The 26,923-nt window shown below is 42.7% G+C and overlaps 1 protein-coding gene across 1 annotated transcript in view; it reads right to left on the bottom strand.

Moving 5' to 3' along the window:
- The window catches only part of LOC124545780 (cyclic nucleotide-gated cation channel alpha-3-like), a gene marked incomplete at its 3' end in the record, with an annotated part of 672,390 nt that overhangs the window by 91,054 nt on the left and 554,413 nt on the right, over window positions 1-26,923 (bottom strand). Inside the window, exon 13 of the mRNA XM_047124727.1 lies at window positions 3,915-3,998. Coding sequence (XP_046980683.1) covers window positions 3,915-3,998 — 84 coding nt within the window. The remainder of the gene's footprint in view (window positions 1-3,914; window positions 3,999-26,923) is intronic.

The following is a 26,923-nucleotide window of genomic DNA, read 5'->3' as shown; positions in this document are numbered from 1 at the left end:
TCTGACGGAATTATGATGTCGTCGCAAAGTTCAAAATTTTTTTTCTTCTCTTTGAACGTTAATTCTGTCTCCAAAGTTTTCTTTGATATCCTTTGCTGCTTGCTCAATGTCCAGACTGAATAGGAATGAACGTGATACAATTTCGTTGAAGGAAGGCTTTTCCCTTGCAGCGGACTGAAAAAGTAAGTGAAAGGACACGAACGAGAAGTTTTATTTCAAGACATTCAGAATTTCACTCCTGCGCCGCCTTACTAGCACCGTTCGGGAAGATGCATTACGTAAAAATATCATGCCCAAGACCTCTTCCACACTTTCTTCCGTCGTGTTTCAGAATGCACTGTGTACGTCATATCCACCACTGGTTAGCAAGTAACGTTAAAATGTTCTAGAAGATTCATTTCTCTTTTGTTGGGGAATAGAAGCTCTAAATGCAGATTGGTCTGACAGCCGCAGCAGCAGCAGCAGCACACTTCAGCTACCACACACCGTTTCCTTCAACATTCAATATTGGAACACGTAGCAATTGTAAAGGGGTGGGGACTAATGCGGCGGCCGCGCGAGATTAGCCGAGCGGTCTAGGGCGCTGCAGTCATGGACTGTGCGGCTGATCCCGGCGGAGGTTCGAGTCCTCCCTCGGGCATGGGTGTGTGTGTTTGTCCTTAGGATAATTTAGGTTAAGTAGTGTGTAAGATTAGGAACTGATGACCTCAGCAGTTAGCCGGCCGGAGTGGCCGAGTGGTTCTAGGCGCTGCAGTCTGGAACCGCGTGGCTGCTACGGTCGCAGGTTCGAATCCTGCCTGGCATGGATGTGTGTGATGTCCTTAGGTTAGTTAGGTTTAAGTAGTTCTAAGTTCTAGGGGACTGGTGGCCTCAGCAGTTAAGTCCCATAGTGCTCAGAGCCATTTGAACCATTTTTGAAACTTAGCAGTTAAGTCCCACAAGATTTCACTCACATTTGAACATTTTGAACTAATGCGGCTGGAGACAGTTTGTTTACATCTTCTTTGTACTTGCTACTGCTCCATGCTGTAAAGTAATGAGCGCTTTTACTGTACATGTAGTGTGTACCAAGCGAGGTGGTGCAGTGGTTAGTACACTGGACTCGCATTTGGGAGGATGACTGTTCAAACCCGCACCCGGCCATCCAGATACAGGTTTTCCTTGATTTCCCTAATTCACTTCAGGCAAACGCCGGGATGTTTCCTTTGAACGGGCACGGCCGATTTCCTTCCCTAATCCGATGGGACAGATGACCTCGCTGTTTGGCCCTCTCCCCAGACTCAACCAATCAATCAACCAGGCATACTGTATAGTTACAGTTGTCGGGAAAGTTTATCCACCAAAACCCGATGTTACTTCCCATAGTCCAGAGTTAAATTAGAAACATGAAAGAATAAGATACTCATGAAGTTTGCCAGAAGCACGTGAGGTTAGTATTGCCCAGCACCCACTTGTAAAACATACGCTAATGAGCTGAAACATTAGGATCACCGACAAGAGCAGAAGTGAATGGCGTCTGGTTGCGTTGCGGGTGGAGCCGACGAGATAAATGGGTCCTGTATCGTACGTCACAGCAACTGACGCTACAGGTTTCTGAGTTGTTGCGATGTCTCCAGTGGGAGCGAGGTTTACTATTTCACACCAGTTTAATCCTTTGTAGCTGACCGTTTAACTATATTCACACTCACGCTAACATACGAAACAATCAAGGACTGCATTGGGTACCTGGCGACGCGAGCAAAGCAACTAGTGTGACGTCACAAGTTCGATGCGGGGCCTGTGCTTCCTGTGGGTCCTGGTTGCCGACACGTGATGTAGTTGAGAAATTACGTAAGTGAAGCAAAGACGAGATGAATAGGGAATTATTCTAGAGACGGTACAGGGAAATCCACTGACTTAAGCAACTTTGAAAACGGGCACACTGTTATGGCGCAAAGCCTGGGAATGAGCTTCTTGGAACGGCAAAGCTGTTCGTCTGTTACCGTGCTGTTGTCCTACTATGGAACGTGGTTGAAAGACAGTGAAACCACAAGTAAGTCACAAGCTGTTGACGTCTGCATCTCATTACAGAAGGTAGAAGCCAGCAAGCAATGTAAAGCAGGGAAGGTGGTCATCTGTGACACATATTAACGACATAGGCAATAGCTCTCAAATGTGCCCCAAGTGGACCGAAAAAATGCTTACATAAAATGTTTCTAAGTAAAGCATATAATTTATAAATGAGCTGTTTGGTATCATTAAAAACTGTGGTGTAGGAAGAAGCACAGTATGCAATATCAGGCGGCACCTTAGACGTCGACAGTTCGACAACCCACTCCGGAGACGGCGTATAGCCCAGTGACTGCCGCTCCAAGAAGCTGCAACAGTGGCGCCGTCAGAGAAGTGATGCGCGCTGACGCCACAGCGGAGGGGGCGTTCCAAGTTAGCTCGACTACCGAGAAGACCGCCTTCTACTCGTGTACTTCGCGCCTCATCGTCTGCTTCTAACGAGTACATACCAACCCGACTTCAGTGAACCTTCAAGTGGGTCAGGAACTGTTCACTACGCAGTCTTAGCTTCTGGAATAGTAGTTGAACATCCGGATCTGCTGCCTGAGCTGATTTGTACAAAGTTGCGTATTCGCCACAAAGATGTGTGTTCTTGCCAATTATCGTTATCAGTGTTTTCAGAGTTCACCTCGTTCTACTCTCGTAGTGTTTCCGTCAGTGCACTACAAACATTTGAGGGTGGCGACTAGTAAAATCTCCTGTGACTGTATCAAAAGTGCGATAAAACAGATAGCGCCGAGGATGGGTTTCTTAGCAAAAGTTTTTTCTCAGCGGTTATATTACGAAGAATTTCGTTAAACAACTGTATTCAACTGTAGAATAGCAACCAGTCATATTTTTTAATGAGAAAAGGTTGAAAAATAAAGTGTGGGCAAAACTAGGTAGATTTTCTGTACAGTCCATCAATTTGTTGTTATACTTGAACCATGAGGAGAGGCTATTATGAGGTTTGTCATAAGTGCAATTGGATGAGGAAAAGTTTCTGATACTGCGCCCTTCATGAAAGCTGAAAGTCAATAATTTACTTAATTTTTCTATCGATAGTATCTTTGTGGGTTGTCTTTCCAATTTTTTGGAAGACTTTTGTGGCCTATGATGATTAGTTTCCGTCTTTCTGGATATGTAACAACAATATCAAACTCTGGTGGTCGACTCCTTAAAATAATATTACGTCTATTATTTATTTATATATTTGCTATCTGGCAATCAGACACATAACGACTGTAGATAACTCCACTACACAAGAGTAATCAACCTTTTAAGACACTCAGAAATAAAATACTCTCTACACGAAAAGTAATCAAATCAATCATAAAAATGGGTAAATATTCCGATTTTTGTACATTTAAGTGAGATACTGATTTTCTGTTTTGTTTTAGAAAACTTCACTAAATTTTCCAAGTCCAAGTGCAGGTTCGCATTTAGTAAATGGTCATGAGAACATGGAGTAAATGTGTTGTGGAAAACATTAAAAAAATCTCATACTTAGCGCATGTTGAACTTCATGACACCTTACCAAGTAGTGACGCGGGATACATGTCATAAATATAAGTGATTCGTTTACCTGCTTACGTGTGACGAATATCTGAGGGAAAACCATACATGGAATAAATGATTAGAATTACAAATGAATCAGAGAAGACAACACAGAAATGCAAGATCCAGAATTAATTTGGCACTAAGATGTAACCCTCTACAACAAACATTAAGTACTTTCGATGTGGATGTTTCGAACAAATTGATAATGCCTGTAGTCAGCAGCTGCAAGTAGTACAATGGGCTGGCAGTTTAAGCAAAGTAGTACTTCATCCACAGCCCTTAATGACGTCGTCACTTGTAATTTTGTTTGAAGAAAAAGTACTTACTTGTTGAGACCGTCGAGGTTCAGGATCCCAATCTCACCGAAGAAGTCCCCCGCTTTCATCGTGGTTAGCACCCTCCCGGTCTCGCTGTAAGGACAAAAAATGATTGCATGAAATATAATATCAGTTCTGTTTCCAGAATGACATATTTCTTTCTTGCAAATATTATTATTTTTTAAGACAACTTTCCGCTTCGTAATCAGTCCTATGCTAATACAAAGAAGCAGAATACGACTTCACAGCAGAACAACTAAGGCGAGAAGCTAAGAAGCTACTGATCTCTCCTTTAAACAGAGACAAGTGCTGTCCGCTGTGTCTTGGTGCACGAACAAAGCGGTAGGAGGAATGTTTACCAGACGTGTATATTGTAACATCAGGAACATGCAGTGGACAAATAGTGAAATCTAGCAAGGAAGGAAACAGTTTAACGTCCCGTCGACGTTGAGATGATGAAGAACAAACTGGTGTTGGACGAAGAGGCCTAAATAAGCTGACATGACCTTGCTGAAGAATGGTATTCGCCGGAAGTGAAGTGGGGGAACCAATACGGATAGTGTGTTGTGTTGCAAACCTCCAGGATTGTAGTGTTCCTATACTTATATTTATGGTCAGTCCTTATATTTATATTTGTATCTATATCATGATTAATAATCAGCACTGGTGGATGAAGACTTCTGGCATAAAAAGTCACCCTCATTCTGCCAACGGCCTATAGTCAAAGAGGGCAAAGGAGCGGACGGAGGTTCAGGGCACTCGCTTTTCCTTGGGAGGGTTCAAATGGCTCTGAGCACTACGAGACTTAACATCTGAGGTCATCAGTCCCCTAGAACTTAGAACTACTTAAACTTAACCAACCTAAGGACATCACACATATCCATGAGCGAGGCAGGATTCGAACTTGCGACCGTAGCAATCACGCGGTTCCGTACTGAAGCGCCTAGAACGGCACGGCCACCGGGGCAGTCACTTGGGTGGGAAACTGCTCCTAAAAGCAGAAGAATCAGCAATAATCAACGGCACGAGGATACAGAAGGCAATGTAAACCACGCCATTAAAGACAAATAATGCGTATCCAGAGGACATGTGGCCTGAAACTGAAAAAGGTTCATGATGATTTCTCCAGTGGAAAATTTTCCGGAATAGTTTCCCATTAGGACCTCTAGGAGGGGACTGCCAAGTGCGAGGTGACGACGAGAAAAAGACTGAACAACCAACGAAAGCATAACGTCCTAGGAATCAGGCGTGGAACGTCAGAAACGTGGAATGTCAGAAGCTTGTACGTGGTAGGGAAGAAGGAAAATCTGAAAATGGAAATGCAAAGGCTCTGTCTAGATACAGTAGCGCTCAGTGAAATGTTATTTTTCTTTCGGTTTATATCACCGTGCAAGTAGATGGATTTGCAAACAGTTTGGGAGATTTTGGAGTGTTTGTTGTAGAGAAAACTGCGTGTGGAACTATCGGGCTTTGTGAAGAACTCTGCGTGGCGTGTTCAGTATGCATGTACAGAACATTTTTTGGCGAGAATCTTCCTTTGAAGAATCCACTGAAAAGGACCGAGTGTGAAACTCATTTCGTAGCAGAGTATTGACTGTATTAATCTCGTAATATTTCGGTTTGGGCTTTGTACATTTCTCGCTGCCTTGCATGTGCTATAAACTGCATGAAATAGTAGTAGATGTGCTATCGACGTAAATGTGGGCTTGTTGACACCATTACTAAAAGACAATAAAAAAACATTAGTATCGGGAAGCGGACATTTTCAATGAAGGAAGGAAGCATCCACTTTTGCCCGTTATTACCAGAGATTTACAGGTTTATTTTCTTACCTGAGTTACTCGGACTATGCAATCGTAAGTATGGACGATGGTTTTCTTCAACGCTGCTTTTAACATCGTCTACATAGTACCTACGGATGCACAGCAACGAATTGCGGGTGAATGCTGTACTGAGGTAGGTGTACATTAATTAGCAGATTGCTTCACTCAGTGCTAGCGAATTTTTTAACACCGCTCCGCCGCAAACTCACTCAGTACTCCATTCTGAAATAATGATTGAATATACTCTGGGTAATATGTGTGCTATTAGTTCTGATGCCTCAAGAAATATACATAATAATTGCTAACTTTAATACTTACTATGTTAAACCTTTAATGTAAGGTATGTAGGTACCACTTAATGAGTAGATTAGGAGAGCATTTCGAAATTTTAAATTTGGTCGAAAATTGTATGAAATACTGAAAAATCACAGTTTTGTTGCCCCTGGAAGTGGAAGCTGTTAGGCAGACAACTGGTCACTGGGATCTTTCGCCTGCTCCGCGTTATAGGCGTAATAGTAATGTAGATTACCAGATGTTACCCGCAGATGCACTCACCTATAAGTAGCTTTCTTATGTTAGGTGAAGATGTGTAGTTAAGCTATTGAAGGTGCAGTAATGTCAGCTGATCTCGCGTATCTACATGTTTGACGTAAGCATAGCTTTTGATGTGCTCCCCTCTCTCCCCAGCCCTCAATCCCCCCCGCCCCCGCAACTATCCCAACACACGACGAGCCGTGCTTCCGTGCGTGCGATGGGGCGCGAGTAGGAGCGCGCGTGCGCGTCCATGTGCCGTTCTACTGAGGTTGCTATACATTATATGACGTGTACACAAAGAGACAGTTTAGACATAGAGGCGGTTGTTGCACGTTATTTAGCACTCCCTGCGGTGCCACGCTGTACTATTATGCGCCGTATTTTCGAAGTCACTGTTTACCAGTGACTAAAGTGAGGAAGTACCACGGCAAGCAGCTAATGTTTGCATTAAAGTACAATTCGATCACGTTACGTCCATCGCTCGCCGTGTGGTGCGATCTTTGTTTTGACCGCCACATTTACGTAAGAAGTGTTACTGATTCGATCGCAGCCAGATATATGTGACAAGCAATACTGCTGCAGCTTCATTTGCAGCAATTTAACCTGTGCTTTTATGTTCCTACCTAACCACACCCACGGGAATCGCGACATATTCGAAAGAAAATCGTCGAAGATTTGTGACTAGAAAGTATAGAAATGTGACTGCTGGTTGTTTCACTTGCAGCAATTTCATCTTTCGGTTTTTCATCAGACTGAAGTTACGAAACTGAAGAAACTCATTCCTAATATAGCATGCTGGCACACGTAAATAGCATCGAATAAAGCAGAATATACTTCTGTTACACGAAATAGAAAGTCTCAGATTGTGTTGCGTGAAGATGAAAAAAAAAAAAGAAAAAAGAAAATCAACGTACCAGGACGCGAACGTACTTTGTTCGACCTCATACCTCCACGTGTCCAGCCGCATAACCACAGCGATCGCATAAAATTTCGAACATTACTACCGTTCGTGTTAGAATCCTCTACAGATTTTGACACTCGCTGTGTTTGTAACTGTCGTTTTATTACAACAGATCGTACCTAGGCTGACGTGTATGTGACAAGTCTCCAATGCGCCTTTGCCTTGAAACGTCATATTGGTACAAAAAGAAAGTGTTAGGTCGATTTCATTTTTTTCCCTTCCTAAAGTAGACCATATTCTTTCTCAGGGTCGAAGCTTATTCCATACAAAATTCCTCCGAAATCGGTTTAGCGGTTTGGTCGTGAAAACGTAACAGACATACTTCTCCATTTAATAGTATAGGTACGGGAGTAAGGTTAAAACACGTAGGGCAGTGTATAAGCACTGTGTACATCACGTTGAATCGTATTACGTAGAAAATTCATAAATATTATAAATTTTAAAACTAAAAGAGCAAATTTTTGTCTCTGATCTGCGTAAATTTCTTCAGAAACACACATCAATAAATGTTTTGCATCACCTCAGTTCCGAGAGTTCCGGAAACTCTACAGAAAACTGGAATAGAGACCAACATAGACATCATTTCCGCCCTTTTTTATTGCTCATGAAAACCACACATTGCATGTTGTACCAGCATACAGCCAGAACCTCCGAGATGGTGGTCCAAATTGTTGTACACACCGGTACCTCTAATACCCACTAGCAAGTCCTCTTGCATTGATGCATGCTTGTATTCGTCGTGGCATACTATCCATAAGTTCATTATGGCACTGTTGGTCCCGATTGTCCCACTCCCCAACGGCGATTCAGCGTAGATCCCTCAGAGTGGTTGGTGCGTAACGTCGTCCATGAACAGCCCTTTTCAATCTGTCCTAGACATGTTCCACAGGGTTGGAGAACACGCTGGCCAATAGTCGAGCGATGTTATCCTGAAGGACGTCATTCACAAGATGTGCACAATGGGGACACGAATTGTCATCAATGAAGACGGAATGCCCCGCCAATTTGCTGCCGAGATGGTTGCACTATCGGTCAGGGGATGGCACGTATCGTACGGCCGTTACGGCGCCTTCCATGACCACCAACGGCGTACGTCGGACATACATAATGCCACCCCAAAACAGCAGGGAACCTCCAACTTGCTGCACTCGTAGGACAGTGTGTCTAAGGCGTTCAGCCTAACCAGGTTGCCTCCAAACACGTCTCCGACGATTGTCTGGTTGAAGGCATATGCGACACTCATCGGTGAAGAAAGTGTGATGCCAGTCCTAACCGGTATATTCGGCATGCTGTTGGGCCCATCTGTACCGCGCTGTACGGTGTCGCGGCTGCAAAGGTGGACCTCGCCAGGGACGTCGGGAGTGAATTTGAGCATCATGCAGCCTATTGTACACAGTTTGTGTCGAAACACGACGTCCTGTGGCTGCATGAAAAGCGCCATCATGGTGCCATTGCTGTCAGGGTTCCTCCAATCCGTAATCCGTAGCGGCTATCCTCTTCAGCAGTAGCGCTTGGGCGGCCTGAGCGAGGCATGTCATCGACAGTTCCTGTCTCTCTGTATCTCCTCTACGTCCGAACAACATCGCTTTGGTTCACTCCGAGACGCCTAGACACTTACCTTGTTGAGAGTCCTTCCTGGCACAAAGTAACAATGCGGTCGCGATCGAACTGACATGGTTCAACTACAGGCAACACGAGCCATGTACCTCCTTGCTGGTGGAATGACAGGAACTGATCGGCTGTCGGACCCCCTCCGTCTCAAAAAAAAAAAAAAAAAAAGTAGTTTCAAATGGCTCTGAGCACTATGGGACTTAACATCTGAGGTCATTAGCCCCTAGAACTTAGAACTACTTAAACCTAACTAACCTAAGGACATCACACACATCCATGCTCGAGCCAGGATTTGAGACCGCGACCATAGCGGTCACGCGGTTCCAGACTGACGCGCCTAGAACCGTTCGGCCATACCGGCAGGCTCCCCTCCGTCTAATAGACGTTGCTCATGCATGGTTGTGTACATCTTTGGGCGGGTTTAGTGACATCTGTGAACAGTCAAAGCGACTGTGTCTGTGATACAATATCCACAGTGAACTTCTGTCTTCAGGAGTTCTTTGAACAGGGGTGAAGCAAAACTTTTTTTGATGTTTGTAAATAAATGTACCAGTATTGTACTACACACTTTCCAAAGCAGCCTATATTCTTTCTCAGGGTTCAATGTATATCTATACGGAAACAACGTAATACGACGAATCCTCTCAAAAGTAAGAGCGAGGGGTGTCCCTTGACAGATTTCCGATTTCAGGCTAACGCCAACGATTAGCGACTGTGGCTTCCTTAATTTAGTTACTCAACAATATGTGGTTTGTTGAATATGAGGTAGTACACATGCGAACTTGTGTGATAACCAATTTCCGAATTTCTTTTAGAAGTAATGCCTAACGTTTGGGTAGAGTATAGATGCCCGCACAAAGATAATAAAACTAAAATTTTATTCTATCTTGTTTCAAGCGGGTACCCTTTAAAAATATTATCTGTAAGTGGTTCTCTAAAGTTGGCTTACACACCAGCACAAAAAGAACTTCCATGTATTTAAGTTGACGTGAATATTTGTATTTATTATTTTACCCTAGGTTTCGTAATTTCCTTACGGACTATCATGTCCCATGTCCCAATGGTTTGGTTTTCGAAAAACGTCGGAGAGTTGTTCTATTTGCGTAACTTTTGCTACAATGTTGACTCTCCATTGTATTCTACGAGCAAGTGCTGGAAAGTGATGCCTCTGCAGTTTTCATCTGAAAATTCTTACAGCTTTTGAAACAAGGCCAATGTTATTAACATTCTACAGCATTATTCAATATGTCTTCATATTTATTTCTGAATATTGTCACCCCGGAAAGTAACACATTTCTCCCGTCAAGAGACGAGTTTGTCGAACCGTTACTGTAGGATGTCTGAATTTTTTGACGGAGCCAAAACCTACCTCTACTTTCACCGCTTCATCACTCTCAGAGTAACGTTTTCGAAGGTCATCTTTTAGTTCCGAAACATATCAAAATCGGATGGTGCCACATCGGAGCTGTGTGGAGGCTGATCGATGACGGTGAAACCAAGGCGTCGGATTACTGAAGAAGTGTCAGCGCACGCGTGTGGTCTGACGTTGTCATGGCGAAGGAGAGGGTACTCTGTGCGCGGACGAACTCTTCGAATTCGAAACCCGATTGAGGCACGCTGTTTCTCACGCACCAACATCTTACACGCTAGGATTCGGAGCCACCTAGTCACGTAAAGATGAAGAATGAAGATGTAGAATGTTAATAACTTCTTTAATTTAGAATTATTTAAGAGTTTACATATAGAAATTCGGAGACATTACTTTTCTGTGCGTCCTCGTAGATCTTTGCTTGCACATTATGAAACAAAAAATTAATTATTGTTTAACATGGTTGGCTTAAAAAAAGATGTTCCATCGCATATTTCACCCTCTTAGGGACTGATTTTATTTAATTTTATATATTTTCTTCCTAAAGTAGCCTATGATCGTTCTCAGGGTTTAATTTACCTCCATCCCAATCTGATGGTTATGGGTTCAGCGATTTGGTCGTGAAAACGTAACGCAGACAGGGGTACATTAACTGAATTTCCCAACGGCGCTCTGCAGAACGTGATAATAATATTAATACGGAAAACAGTCCATAACGTTCTGCAAAATTATATTTATTTGCTCACGAACCAGCTTTCCGGCTTCTCAGGCCGTCTCCGGGTGACAACTGTATGTCGCAAACACAGAAATACATGATATGCGACTTACATAGATATTATTTGTACATGAGAAACGAAAGTGACAAAGTTTCTACACAGGAAAACACTGCAATAATTACATTAACGAATAACGGTAGTATAAACAAAGTTTTATGTGGAGATACATTTGACAAATAATGAGAAATATGACGAATTTACATTTTATATCTGGTATTTGTAAAGTAACTTAAATTAAGAAAAGGAGAAATGGAAACTGAGTCTGATCAAAAAATGGCTCTGAGCACTATGGGACTTAACATCTATGGTCATCAGTCCCCTAGATCTCAGAACTACTTAAACCTAACTAACCTAAGGACAGCACACAACACCCAGTCATCACGAGGCAGAGAAATGAGTCTGATCATTTAATACTAGACTGGCATTCCGTGCCATGTATTTGTTAAATTTCAGTATTTCCAGCAGGATCACCTTTCTGCTTTTCTTGACAGATTGTTGTACTTCACATTCTACGTCATATGGATGGTTTTCTGCTAAGAGATGGCAGCAAATGTCGAATCCTTCTCCCATGTTCTCGTAGCCTAACAGTCACAGCTGTGCCTAGTTGAGTAACATACTCTTTCTCATACAGCTTGCACTTGATTTTATATACACCACTCTGTCTCAGTGGTTGCAGTTTGCTTTAACTATTGAATAAAAATCTTGGTATGTTGCTGGTATCATAAAATGCACACCTGCAGTTGTGGGACTTAAACGTTTTTCCAAAATTGACTGAAATGTTGCCAAAGTTTGGAATTTTGAACCAGGCTTTGTAATTACTGAGCGACTATTGTTGACCATCGTACAAAAGTGAAGTAATTTTCTCCGTTTTCTTTTTTCGGTGAATATTATCACTCAGGACAGAGCTATAGCCACTACTGTAAGCGATTTGTTTGATAGCTTGTAGTTCTGCCTGAAAAGCTGATTCGGATAATGGAATAGATAAGAGACGATGTACCATTGAATGGAAAGCTGCATGTCCGTGGCTGTATGGACGCTGGGAGCTTGCAGGATTACGGTATGAGTAGCTCTGTTTTTTATGCAAATCCTAAATACGTATCTTCTTCAACTGATATCTATAAGGTCCAAGAAATTTACAGATGAGTCTCCCAGAGAGAATTACTCCTGAAATTTAAAATATTGACTTGGACGTAAGGATTAAGCAAGTCGAGGAATGTATAAGCACTGTGTTCACCACCTCGTATTACGTAGAACGTATCAACCAATAAAAGATTTTTTATATACTATTTTTTATTTTATAGGTCTGTCTTGATTACATGAACTTTCACATTTCACTATTACCAGTTTCTGCTACTGCCATCTTCAGATGGGTATAACCAAAAAAGTTCAATTTGCTGAAGTTAAATCTATAGAAGGCCTGGTGCTACGCAACAAAAATAAAAGGTATTTCTATGAGTAACAGCCATGCATACGAGCCATACGTACGATGAAATATTCTGATGTAGGTATCAACGTCACATTATACATGCAGGTGCGTGGTAAGTGCTCGTGATGATCTGGATGCGTGTAATATTTATATAAATAACTCAGGCCAGAAGAGGTTACTATAGCTGTCGCACATGTGTACTCAGTAAATTTAATGTTTAAAATGCAGTATGCATAGTCATTAATTAAAAGGACTTCACGTGGTAATATAAGCGTCAGACAATAAAACATGTACTGACATATAGTATATGAAATTAGATCCAGACTTAAAATCCATATAAAAAGCGCAAATAGTAATAATGGGAAACTCGTAGCCTGGCAAAGTAAGATACACAATTGTGTAAAAACCAATATTAAAAAAGTTTAAAAATAAAATCACATCTATAAATAGAAATTTTTCATCGTGTAAAACAATTAACCATAACCGTAATCGTAAGCGTTAGGTAATTAGCGCTCCCTACCGAGGAATCCCCAGTACAGTCACAAATTTCGTTTGATAACCGATTTGATCGCATTTTCGATAAAAAGCGTTCATGTGCTACCGAGTCGAAAGTTTTTCGTAAGTCACGAAATATTGCATCCCTCTGAGCGGCTCCATCCGTCGCTTTCCGGGTTTCAGGTGACAAGTTCGCGATTTTGGTTTTATTTGAATTTTTCGGAATTTCTGTTCCAGACAACTCATTACACTTAAGCTAAGAATATATTCTAAGATGTTCTACAAGAGATGGATGTCAGTGAAACGTTTTGTGTATCACGTCTGCTATCCTTCTGACAGAAGAGGATAACCTGGGCACCTACCAGTCACTAGGCCCAGTTGTTTATTCGAGGGATCTGCAGTCTGTTACAGTTGAAAAAGAAACTTAATTCAGCTGTGAATTCTATATGGAACTAGGTTGGCGCCCGCTGTTTCACTCGCTTTTCTTTTCTATGCCATTCTGACAAAGTCGATTTGTTGTTGTGGCTGTTAAATAGCTTACTTTGATTTAGTTGACGGAGTGCATCACCTAAATTTTCACGCTAATAAAGACCATAGAAGTATGAACTTTTCCGATGTACTTCTGAACAAAACGCGATTACGTCAGCTGGAGTCGGAGGTTTTTGTTAATCCTGTCTTTCGTGTTCTTGTGGTGATAATTCCCTTAACACATGTTTCTACATTTCTAACAGATAAGTCAGATCCCAGCTGTCATAGATTTAGCACTAAAATGTTTTAATATAACGAAATCCTTTCATAAAAGTTTTCATCCGTATTTCACCCCCTTAGGTGCTGTATCTCTAGAAACACTAAACCATGTGTTCTCTTATTTCTAACGAGAAGCCAAATACGAATATTCATAGATTTACCTTAAAAACGCTTTCATAATGAAACATTTCCCTAAAGGCTTTCATCCGCCATTTCACACCTTAGGTGTTGAATTTCGGAAAATCCCTTCTAAGTATAAGTTCAACACCCTGTAAAAATTTGAAGTTTCTGTCCTTAACAGTTTCGGCTGGGTGACGATGAGTCAGCGAGAAAGTCAGCATGATTACTCGTATTTTCGTACAAAGAGATTATGAATTCGAACGGATACAGAGGACATTTTCAATTTCATGGATTTCAGCTGTTTCTCAGCGCTACTTACACTACTGTCTATATCATCTACGCTGGTACGAGAATTAAACTGTTGCAGCACTTAGGGGTTATTCATTACAAAGAAACATTTGGAAACGAGTTCAGCATTTCTGGTACTGCTTTGCTACCTTCCATTTCGGTTCCTGTGTTATCCACGAGAGTCTGGACACGGTTGAGTTAGCGACGAATGTGAGATATACATATGAGTCGTGCCTTGGATATGAATCGACATTGCCGGCGTGCCAGAGCCAATATAGAGGACTGTTATTGGAAGAAATTCCGGCCGCGTTCGAGTAGAGGATATAACAGTCGGCTGGGACTTCCCACGAGAGCCAGTTCTCGGAGAAAATCAGATGTGCACTCTAGTGAGCAACTATGTGGAATCTAGAGGCTAGGGGTAATGAATTACTGACAGAGACGACGTTTATTCCCGTGTAATTACACTCATGTTCAGAAAATAACAGAACACCTTGAACGACTAGAGATAAGACTTTCAATATTCATTAGGCATGTACATTAGTATATTCTGCCGTTACGATAACATTTCAGTTCAACACGTGTCCTGTTGCATAGTAGTTTGTCATGAGCCCTAATAACTTGTAGCATGCTTGATGGCATCGATACCTACAAGGGGTGAATGGCGTCCTGAGGTAAAGCCATGCAATGCAGCATTCACCTGGTTGCAAAGTACGTCTGTGGTGGTAGGTATTGGGTCACAGCACTCCACCCGTCGTTCCATCATACCTCACCCATTTTCGATTGGTGACAGGTCTGGTCATCAGACAGACCAGACCAGAAGGCTGACATCCTGTGACACCAAGAAGGCACGCGCTCTTGCAGCGACACCTGGTCGGGCGTTATTTTGCTGAAAAATGGTATCTGGGGTGTCGCGCAGAAAGGATTGAGCTACGGGTCGTAGGATGTCATTCACGTAGGTCACACTGGTCGCAGTGCCCTGGCCACGCACCAGCTGTGATTTGTGGTTGTACCCAATAGCACCCACACACCATAAGGCCTTGAGATGGCACTGTATGTCTTGTGCGAATGCAACATCTGTGATGCTGGTCCCACTGTCTGTGGCGAACCAAAATGCGGCCATGATTTTCAAACAAAGAGAACCTGCATTCATCCGAAAACACTATCTGCTGCTATATCTGTCCAAGTGACGTCATTCCATACACCACTGCCGTCTAGCACGTTTCTAAACAGTCGTCAAATGTAGGCGGAGAAGTGGATGACGCGTACGTAACCGACGCCATAAGAAATAGCGACACACTGTCACCAAATGGTTCAAATGGCTCTGAGCTCTATGAGACTTAACATCTGAGGTCATCAGTCCCCTAGAACTTGGAACTGCTTAAACCTAACTAACCTGAGGACATCACACACATCCATGCCCGAGGCAGGATTTGAACCTGCGATCGTAGCGATCGCGCGGTTCCAGACTGAAGCTCGTAGAACCGCTCGGCCACAACGGCCAGCGGACTGTCACCCCTGATATTGTATGATGTGTTATACTGTTCCACCGTTGCGCCAGAGGCGAGAAGGAGGCAGATATGTCCTACAATGCCATTCGGATGAGGTGTCGATTTTCTCAGGGGGTGGTGTGGGTGGTGCGACCTGCCAATAATGACCCTTTTTCAAGCTCACTGATTTGATGGTACGCTTCGCGCACACGTCTGCTGGTCGTGCGGTAGCGTTCTCGCTTCCCACGCCCGGGTTCCCGGGTTCGATTCCCGGCGGGGTCAGGGATTTTCTCTGCCTCGTGATGGCTGGGTGTTGTGTGCTGTCCTTAGGTTAGTTAGGTTTAAGTAGTTCTAAGTTCTAGGGGACTGATGACCATAGATGTTAAGTCCCATAGTGCTCAGAGCCATTTGAACCACACGTCTGCAAGGCTTCCTGCGCGTCTGCTCAGGTCGCATTGATTCATTACCTTCTGTGTACAGCGACAACGAGAGCCTCAGGTACAGTTTACCGGTAGCCAGTCTTGAGCCGCGATATCGATGTTGATCTTGAACCCGCGCATTATACACGTCGATGCCATCACGCCTGGAACAAGTTAGCAGGCCCATGTCGGACTCTGTGCCTGACAGACACATGCAAAACTGAGGTGACAGAAACGCTAATCGTTTCTGCAGAACATACTGATGTACATGTCCTGCGACTATGAACGTCATGTCTCTAATTGTTCAAGATGTCCTGTTTTTTTCTGAACATGCGTGTGTTACAAATGTGGCGAGAAATATACTTGTCTGAAACGCTACACTTACGATCTTTAGTGTTCATCATGTTCCCGTGCGAAATACTGTTGTGAGTGAGACGAGGATAAGCCGACATCGAAATATCTGTATTAAGAGTAATGGGGAGATACCAAAAGACAGCACACGTTCAGCAATTTGTTTTTAAAATTACTTTTTAGCGTGTGTAATAGGACAGATACATAGGAAGAATAATCAAAATAGTAGTAGTAGAAGTCAATTTTGAAAAGAAATTACGCATCTCGTGCTATTACAGTTTAAAACAAAAAATTTTAAACCCGTACACAGCCAATGATGACAAAGATGGTAGTAGACGGTGACCGTGAAGATGAGTCATTTCGACGTTTTCTTGAATAAATATAGGGAAACCACGGAAAATCTAAATAGAAATGGCAGGACGAGTCTTAGATTCTCAATCCTCGCGGAAACAAGGGCAGTGGGTAAGAATTGCGCACTTTGTTCTGTTTATTCCTGGTGTCCACCATCATTTAGGCATTGTCTGCTAAGAAGCTGTTTTTAATGCATGATTCCGCCCAAACCTCAGCTGCGCCGACCAGCTCTTTCCACTGTTAACTTTGCTGAAGCAGGATTTCGGAACAAACGAAAGACCTCAACTGTGTTTATAGACCTAATAACAGATAATGAGATTGTGTGGAGGCAAGGGATAATATTCCAACTTTTAAGAGTCATGTGATGTTTTAAAATTGCAAAACCTCATCAACGATATGTTACACAACAAAAGTTTTCATGACCCAGTGGGAAATATGACGAGCCCTCTAACGAAGTTTAATAATGGTCTTCCACTCCGATCAGTGCTAGCCCTTGTTCTGCTTTCCCCCTGTATAGCAGACTTGTCCAAGACAACATCAAGGGAATTTGGCTATGCTGACAATTGGGCTCTTGATGCGAGTCACAAAGACAAAGGAGTTACTGCGTCTATCTTGACGGAAGACCTACAAATTGTTGACAGATAACTTCCATAACTGGAGGTTACAACCAAATGCTGCAAAAACAGAGAAAACTAGTTTCCACCCTAACAACAAGCTGGCAAACACGGAAATGAATGTATATTTTGAAGTGAAACAGCTGTGGTACAACAGAAGTCCACGTTATCTAGAGGTCACTCTTGACTGACGCTCAGCGTTAAACAGCACTTGCGGAGAACTGCAGCTGAGATGAAGAATCAACATCTTGCAGAAAAGTTGCGTACGACATGGGGTTTGTTAGGTCGAACACAAAGGAGACGCTAAGAACGTCTGCTCTAGGAAAGACTACCCTATGGCAGAATACTGCGCTGTAGTCTGTATCGACAGCCCATACACTAGACTAAACGTCATGCAGTCCAAGCAGACTGTGTGCAACAGCACAGGGAGAATCAGAAAGACAGACATTTTGGCTACCTGTGTTAAGCCATACACTTTTCTCATTTTTGCGAATAGAAACTGCTCTCAAGCGGGAGCTTGCAAAAAATTGCCCGGGAATCCTTATCTTCCCACACGTGAGGACATTCCTGCACTCAGTGAACACAGACTACCTCATCCACCTCTGCAAGGTGCAACGGAGTAACAATAACATACCGATAGCCAGAAATATGAGTGAAAAATCCTAACCCGGAGCAACTTAAAATCCCATCCATCTCGTCCAGACCACAAGGTTTTGAAGAGCACCGAAGCATCTGGTCTGCGCTCGACAAAATAACCACTATAGTGTGTCGATCTACGAGCAGGGATTAGAAACGTACCTAGCTATTATTTTGCTGCAGAATGACAAAATATTCAGCATATCGCAATTGCTTGCTTAAAACTATGATTTCTGGCGATCTGGAGGAGTTCCTGGTGGCAATAAAGACATCAGTTGAATATGTTCTGCAGTTCGATATTTGTCTGACATTCTCTGCTTTGTAAATACTGTAAAGTTAATTAATGTATAATAATGAACATTTTATGTATTTTAAATAGTAGTATATGTATCGTTAAAGAAAAAAGTTCCTTCGTGTGACGTGATAATAGCCATACGCCAAATACATAAATAAATAAATAAAAATGCAAAAAGATAATACTATACTTTACATCCACTATTCGCCATCATTCACTATACATAATACATGCCGGCCGGTGTGGCCGAGCGGTTCTAGGCGCTACAGGCTGGAACCGCGCGACCTCTACGATCGCAGGTTCGATTCCTGCCTCGGGCATGGATGTGTGTGATGTCCTTACGTTAGTTAGGTTTAAGTAGTTCTACGTTCTAGGGGACTGATGAGCTCAGACGTTAAGTCCCATAGTGCTCCGAGCCATTTGAACCATCTGAACATAATACACGCACTTTATCATCTGGACCATGACGATGGTGTCTGATTTTCATTTTCTGTGTCGCAACTTCCTATCTGCTTGTCCGAGAAAAGTAAAATGGGTTCCCCCTGTAGTTAATGAAATAACGTTCTCAGAAAGAGAATTATATGAGACTGTTAACAAGTGGATGGCATTTTTGTAGTTTTTCCTGGTGAAAAGAAACATTATGTTGCGAAAATTACGCAGGTGTTTTATTATTACGTACTTGTGTTCCTTCTTTACTAAACCCCTAAGCTGTGCTGTTTAAGGAGTGTATTGCCTAACAGTACTTTTTAATTATATTTTCCAGTAAATATGTTTTAGCAATCTGTGTAATAGCAGGCGGAAGGCGAATGCTACTACATTCTTACCTTCCTGAAATAAGGAAAGTCATCATGCCGCTCCAATCTTAGAATTTTTTAACGTCACCCGTCTTCTGAATGACTTGATGTGGCTCGCAACGAATTTCACTCCTGTCCTAACCTATGTACCTAGTTGTTTGCCGGACGTATTCCAGTCTCTGTCTTTCACTACAGTTTTTATCTTGTACAGCCCACTCTAGTACTTTGGAAGTCTTTCCCTGACATATTAATAGATGTCCTACGATACCAGCCTGCCCCTTCTTCTTGTAAATATTTTCCATACATTTCTTTCCTCGTCGATTCTGCGGAGCCGTTTACATAATTTTCAACATTCTCCTCTTGCACCACATCTCATATTCTTTGATTCACTTCTGGTTTTCCCATTCTTCATATTTTACTACCTTATAATGCAGTGTATTCAGACGTACATTCTCAGAAGTTTCTCCCTCAAATTAATGTCTATGTTCGATACTAGTAGACTCCTCTCGGCCAGATATTCACTTTGTGCCAGTGCTAGTCTGCGTTCTCCTTGTTCCGCCCATCACAGGTTACTTTGGTGCCTAGGTGGCAGAATTCCTTAACTTTACCTGCTTCGTCATCCCAATTCTAATGATAACTTTCTCGCTGTTCAGATTTCGGCTACTTATCATTACTTTCGTTCTTCTGGTTTGGCTGTTCATTTCATTCAACAGATCCTGTAATTGGTCTTCACTTTCTCTGAAGATAGCAATGTCATCGTTGAATCTTATCACTGATATCCTTTCTCCTTGAATTTTAATCCCGCTGTTGATCCTTTCTTTTCTCTTCGATATATGGGTTCAAAAGTAGGCGTGAAACACTTTTTTTAATCCGAGCACTTCGTTCTTGGTCTTCTAGCCTTATTGTTTGTTTTTGGTTATTGTACAATTTCGTATTGCCCCTCTTTCCCTATAGCTTATCCCTACCTTTCTCAGAATTTCGAAAATCTTGTACCATTTTATATTGTCGAGTATTTGTTGTGTTATCCAGGGGTATTTCGTAGTTACTTTACTAGTATCTGTGTTTTATTGCCAACTTCTGTGACTGCCCGTTTTAGAGAGGGCCATTCAACTTCAACTGAACTGGTTACTGGGCTACTGGTTATCATACACTCTATGGCGTCAGAGCCTCATAGCCTGGCTTCATTCCTTAGTACTTCCATCTACCGCTTCGCTGCTCACTGATTGTTCCCGACTAGTCTCTTAAACTTCAGCTTACTCTTCATCATCATTGCAGTGTGATCCCAGTCTATACCTGCTCTTGGGTACGTCTTACAAACTAATTTCAGATTTCGGAATCTTTCCCTGACCATGATATAGTCTAACTGGAGTCTTCCAGTTACCTGGCCTTTTTCCAAGTATTTGTCCTCCGCTTGTGATTTTTCAGCAGAGTATTCACTGTTACCAGCTGAAATTTATTTCAGACCTCAATTACTTTTTCTCCTCTCTCAATCTTGCTAACGAGCCCATACCGCTGAATAACTGTTTCTTCTACTCCTTCTCCTACAACCGCATTCCATGCCCCCATGACTATTACGTGTTCATCTCCCCTCACACATTGAATTACCTTTTCAGTATCCTCATGTACTTTCTCAACTTTTTCATCTTCTCCTATCACTGAACTGGCCACAGTTACTCAGTCTCTGACCTACCTTCCGATTCATAACGACTCCTGTTCCCATTGTACTATTTTCTGGATCTGTTGACATGACCTTACCAGAAATCCTTGTCTTCTCTCCACTTAACTTCACTGAACCTCACTGTATCTAGAATAAGTCTTTGCATTTCTCTTTTCAAATTTTCTGGCTCCCGTACCACATTCAAACATGTGACATTCCACGTCTCACTCTTAGAACGCTACAATTTCGTCCGTTATTCATTGTTTTTCTCGTGGTCACCTCATCCTTGGTAGCCCGCTACCGGAGATTCGGATGGGGAACTGATCTGCAACAACCGTTTGCTAATGGAGAGATCATTTCAGGCAACATGATCTGTGGATACACGTGTCTTCAATGCAGTGGGTTCCATTGCCTTCTTCATCCTATGCCGCTGATTATTGCTAATTCGTCCGCCTTTTAGGAACAGTTCCTACCCCAAGGGCAAGACAGTGCCGTGAACATCTGTCCGCTTCTCGATCCTCTTTGACAAGGTCTTTGGTAGAACGAGGGTGACTTACCATGCTGCAAGTCTTCTGTCGCCATTGTTGATGATTTTTGTTCAAATTGTAATCACTTGCAAGGTTTGAAGCCTGGACACACGACATGTTTATTACGAGAGAAAACGCAACCCCTAGACAACTGTGTCAGGAACGCATTAAATGTATGAGACTTGGAGTTTGTCATACTGATACCCATATAATTCATGATTCATGCACTCTTTTCACAGACTGAAACATTCTATTCAGAGTCCTCTGTATATGGAGCGTAGGAGTAACTCCAAAGCTCTCAATAACTACTATCTTGTACCCGGACACTCAACTTTTCTAAGGCCCCGGAGAAGACTATATAGCGAAAGTTTACTAAGAATCTTGGAATCATGGTATCTTTCCAGAATGAGATTTTCACTCTGCAGCGGAGTGTGCGCTGATATGAAACTTCCTGGCAGATTAAAACTGTGTGCCCGACCGAGACTCGAACTCGGGACCTTTGCAAAGGTCCCGAGTTCGAGTCTCGGTCGGGCACACAGTTTTAATCTGCCAGGAAGTTTCATGGTATCTTTGTTTGAAAAAATTCGGGGGTCAGAAATAGTGTTCTAATGAGACAGCTATTAATATATTGACTGACGACTCAATAAAACTTATGTCGGTGATATATCAACAGTGATGATTTTATATCACTTACCCAAGGCATTATATTTTATTTCTCATTACATCAAGACGCGACATGTTAGATACTTAACGTTTTAAGGGATCTGAGTATTTATAGTTCACTTGTTATTTCAGATGAAGCGAAGAAAATGTTATATAGGGTATGGATATAATATGAATGACACAGCTGACCAGTTGCACGCCAAAAGTTTGTTCAAACCTGTTTCCAGGTTGTTCTGATTTGAACCTGTCTTCTTCAGTAGAAATAATAACACATGTCACATACTGCGTGAAAAGAGAAACCAAGTCATAGGACTTAGTCAACTGTTGACTAAGTCGTATGGAATTGCCATAGCATTTAAATGTTGATTAAGTCTTAGGACTTCGCTTCTGTTTTCACGCAGTATGTGACACGTGCTATTACTTCTTCTGAAGAAGACAAGTTTATAGCTATCAAAACCTAGATGAAGGCTTGAATAAACTTTTGAAGTGAAAGTGGTTGCCTGTGTAATTCTCATTGTATTAATAATTCTACAGTTGCTAACTGCTGCCATGATCAAGATTTGGTACAAACTAATTCTAGCCTGCAGTGAACATCTGGGGGTTTGTACATAGTACTGATTATAGGTCAGTACTGTCCGCAGCTCGGGGTCTAGTGGCTACTATTTCTGCCTGTGGAACGCGGAGTCCCGGGTTCGATTCCCTCCCGGGTCGGGGATTTTCTCCACCCTGGCAATCGGTGTTTGTGTTGTTCTCATCATTTCATCATCATTCGGGAAAGCGGCGGGACTGGACTGTGCACAGATTCGGAATTTTCATGGGCGCTAATAACCCCACAGTTGACCCCCAACAAACCAAATATCATCAGAGGTCAGTACTGATAATATTACGCACAAGTTACCGAAAATATACGATTTATTTATTACAATACAACTCAGGACTACGTTATCCCATTATCAAATTTTGTAAAACAAGGAAACACAAATCATGGCTTCGTATTGTCACGCATATGTAAATCTGTCCAAATTATCTTCTCGTGTCACATACCTTGAAGTTAACATGTTTTTAGGCAACGTCAAAAGTAAAAAGCAAGCGGCAAACATGCGTTGTCAAACATATATAACTTCCTTGTACACCTCACGTTGGATCGCAACACTCTCACCAAGCTCGGCTTTTAGTTCTCAGTCTCCTGAATGGCTCGATGCTGCCCGCCACGAAATCCTCTCCTGTGCCAACCTCTTTATCTCACTTGCAACTTACGTCCGCAATTACACTGAATAGCCAAAGAAACTGGTACACCTGCCTAATATCGCGTAGGGCCTCAGCGAGCACGAAGAAATGCCGCAACACGACGTGGCATGGACTCGACTAATGTCCAAAGTAGTGCTGGAGGGAATTGACACCATGAATCCTGCAGAGCTGTCCAATCAACCGTATGAGTACGACGGGGTGGACATCTCTTCTGAACAGCACGCTGCAAGCCATCCCAGATATGCTCAATAATGTTCATGTCTGTGGTGTTTGGTGCCCAGCAGAAGTGTTTAAACTCCGAAGAGTGTTCCTGGAGCCACTCTGTAGCACTTCCGGACGTGCGGGATGGCTCATTGTCCTGCTGAAATTGCCCAAGTCCATTGAAATGCACAAAGGACGTGAATGGATGCAGTTGATCAGACAGGATACTTACGTACGTGTCACCTGTCAGAGTTGTATCCAGACCTATCAGGGATCCCATAACACTCCAACTGCACAGGCTTCACACCATTACAGAGCCTCCACCAGCTTGAACCGGCCACTGGTGACATGCAGGGTCCATAGATTCATGAGGTTGTCTCCATACCTGTACACGTCCATCCGCTCGATAAAATTTGAAACGAGACTCATCCGATCAGGCAACATGTTTCCAGCCATCAAGAGCCCAATGTCGATGTTAACGGGCCGAAGCGAGGCGTAAAGCTTTGTGTTGTGCAGTCATCAAGAGTACACGAGTAGGCCTTCGGCTCCGAAAGCCCATATCGATGATGTATCGTTGAATGGTTCGCACTGTGACACTTGTTTAATATAAATGTGTGACTAGGGCCGCCCGTCGGGTAGACCGTTCGCTGGGTGCAAGTCTTTCGATTTGACGCCACTTCGGCGACTTGCGATTCGATGGGGATGAAATGATGATGGTTATGACAACACAACACCCAGTCCCTGTGGGGAGAAAATCTCAGCTACCGGGAGCAGACTGTCACTTGTTAATGGCCCAGCATTGAAATCTTCAGAAATTTGCGGAAGGGTTGCTCTTCTGTCACGTTGAACGTTTCTCCTCAGTCGTCGTTGGTCCCGTTCTTGCGGTGTCTTTTTCCGGCCGCAGCGTTGTCGGAGATTTGATGTTTTACCGGACTCCTGATATTCACGGTAACCTCTTTAAATGGACGTACGGAAAAATCTCCACTTCATCGCTATCTCGGAGATGCTCTGTGTCATCGCTTGTGCGTTAACTGTAACACCACGCTCACACTCACTTAAATCTTGATAACCTGCCATTGCTGTAGCAGTAACCGATCTAACAACTGCGCCAGACACTTATTATCTTATACAGGCGTTGCCGACTGCAGCTCCGTATTCTGGCTGTTTACATATCTGTGTATTTGAATATGCATGCCTAAACCAGTTTCTTTGGCGCTTCAGTGTATTTGCTGGATGTATTGCAGTCTCTGTTTTCCTCTACAATTTTACCCATGGAAGTTATTCTGTGATGTCTTAACTAATGTCCTGCTATTCTGTCCTTTTACTCAGAGTTTTTCGTATATTCCTTTCCTTGTCGATTCTCCGGAGAATTTCCTCTTTTATTACCTTATTCGTCCATCTAATTTTCAACACTCTTCTGTAGCACCACCTGTCAAATGCTTCGATGCTCGTGTTTTCCCTCAGTCCATGTTTCACTATCGTACAATGGTATGCTCCAACCGTGCATTCTGAGAAATTTCTTTCTCAAATTAAGGCCTATGTTTGATAGTAGTAGACTTCTGTAATACTAGGTAAAGTCAACTGCTCTCACCTAATAAGGATTGCACTATCTTGTCAAGAATGTATCTTAATCCCATCTCCACCTCTCCCCCACGCCCTCTCCCAATGCAGCTGCTGTCTGCAGCAAAATACTGCGCTGCAGTGTTAGCATCCACTGACAATAACCGACAAGAAATATTAAACTTAAAGACCACTAAGAAGATTAAGTTGGTAACTGCTTCTCACGAGGACGTCGCTGAAGTGGGACCAGAAATGCTTCTTCGATACTTGTGTCTTTTCATTCAATACGTTGACACATTGACATCTGGTTCTCTAAATTGCGGCTCCTTTTGTGCTAAATAGGTGTCCTATTCCTTAGTACTGATCAATGAGGTTTCCCAGCAGATAACCTTATGAGAAATTAACAGTGATGAGAGAATCATATATCGAAACTACCGGTTTGTGCTACGAAGACAAAGGTATAACGACCTTTGTCTTCTAGGTGCAACAGTGCCTACTGTCTGTACCTCCGGAAGCCATTTTGTTCGTAATCAAAGAACTAGTGTGGCAATAGGGCAATAGTCATCAATATCAAGCGCCAAATGAAGCGTAGGTTTCCACGTGTCGTGTTGTTTATTCACTACATTTTCTTCTAGTGAAGATTCGCAGGCAGTTCTGCAACTACAACGGAGATTAGCAAAGGACACAAATACGACATTTGATAGGTGGACGAAAAATGACAATGACCTGAAAAACTGAGTTAATGTCTTTTTTACACCAGCCAGGCGAGTGAAACTGCACGTTGTTTCTCACGAAGGAAAGTGAGTCCTTTTTGGACATTAATTCCTCTTCACACAGATACGTTCTCTGTCCCTATTGAAAACCCTCAAGTTTAGCGATGGAAATTTAAGAGCTCCCTGTAACGTTTACCCTGTGTTTGTGAGTACGAAGCAAATGGGTGATCAAATAATAAGAGAGCATTTTCTGTAAACTTACGAGTGCTGAACAAGGAAAGGGATGCTGCTCACTACTAAATGTAATTGTAATTATGTGCATGCTAGCCACTATGAAATTTGGGTCACAGTCAGCTTGCACAATACTGAAAATAATGAGGTATATGTTGCTTGGTAACAGCGTCTAAGCTTATTAATCACGTGTCTTTCATTGACAGACTGCAAATCTTTCAACTGACCGCCTCTCTGTCGACTTGCGCGTCACTAATGTACCGGAGTTATCTGTCTGGGAAAAGGGACGTACAGTATAACGTGGAGTCGGAACTACATCTCGACCTGTCGACTCATCACATCATAGAGGAGTGAAGGCTCGGGTAAAGGAAGCACTGATCCCGGAAACATCGGTCCTGCGTACCTAAGGAATGTTGCCTAAAAAAAATAGCTCTGAACACTATGCGACTTAACATCTGTGGTCAACAGTCCCCTAGAACTTAGAACTACTTAAATCTAACTAACCTAAGGACATCACACACATCCATGCCCGAGGCAGGATTTCGAACCTGCGACTGTAGCGGTCTCGCGGTTCCAGACTGAAGCGCCTAGAACCACTCGGCCACTCCGACCGGCAATGTTGCCTCAGCTGTCCGACTGAATTTGTAAGTTTCTTCCAGAAAGGTCACAGGTCGGAGTCATCGAGTAAAACAGAAGTAATATCTGGCGTTCCTCAAAGAAGTGTTACAGGTCCACTGCTGCTCCTGATCAGCAGAAATGACTCAGAGCCTAATCTCCAGATGTCAGACACTCAGATCAGTACCAGACGGTGTATATCTATAGTGTGTCAACCACAACTTCGTTTTCGTTCGTACTATGTGCTGTAGTCCAGCAGAACGGGCGTAAACGTTAATTAAAAGTAACACCAGAACTACTGAGCACAGGAAAAATATAACTGTGAGTAAGTCACACGTATAGCTTCCGAGGCGAAGTTGTTAGAGCGTCAGATCGTCGTTCCAAGGGTTCTGTGTTCGTAACCGAATGAAGACAATTTTTTTTTTACTATATTATACGTGAAAGTGTTATATTGCACTATTAATATTTCCGCAAGTGTGATACAATTGTTTCTTTATTCATACTCC

The sequence above is a fragment of the Schistocerca americana genome, chromosome 8 (genome assembly GCF_021461395.2).
Source record: "Schistocerca americana isolate TAMUIC-IGC-003095 chromosome 8, iqSchAmer2.1, whole genome shotgun sequence".
Lineage (NCBI taxonomy): Eukaryota > Metazoa > Arthropoda > Insecta > Orthoptera > Acrididae > Schistocerca > Schistocerca americana.
Note: the sequence above shows the minus strand (reverse complement) of the source record. Positions and strands in the feature narration are given on the sequence as shown.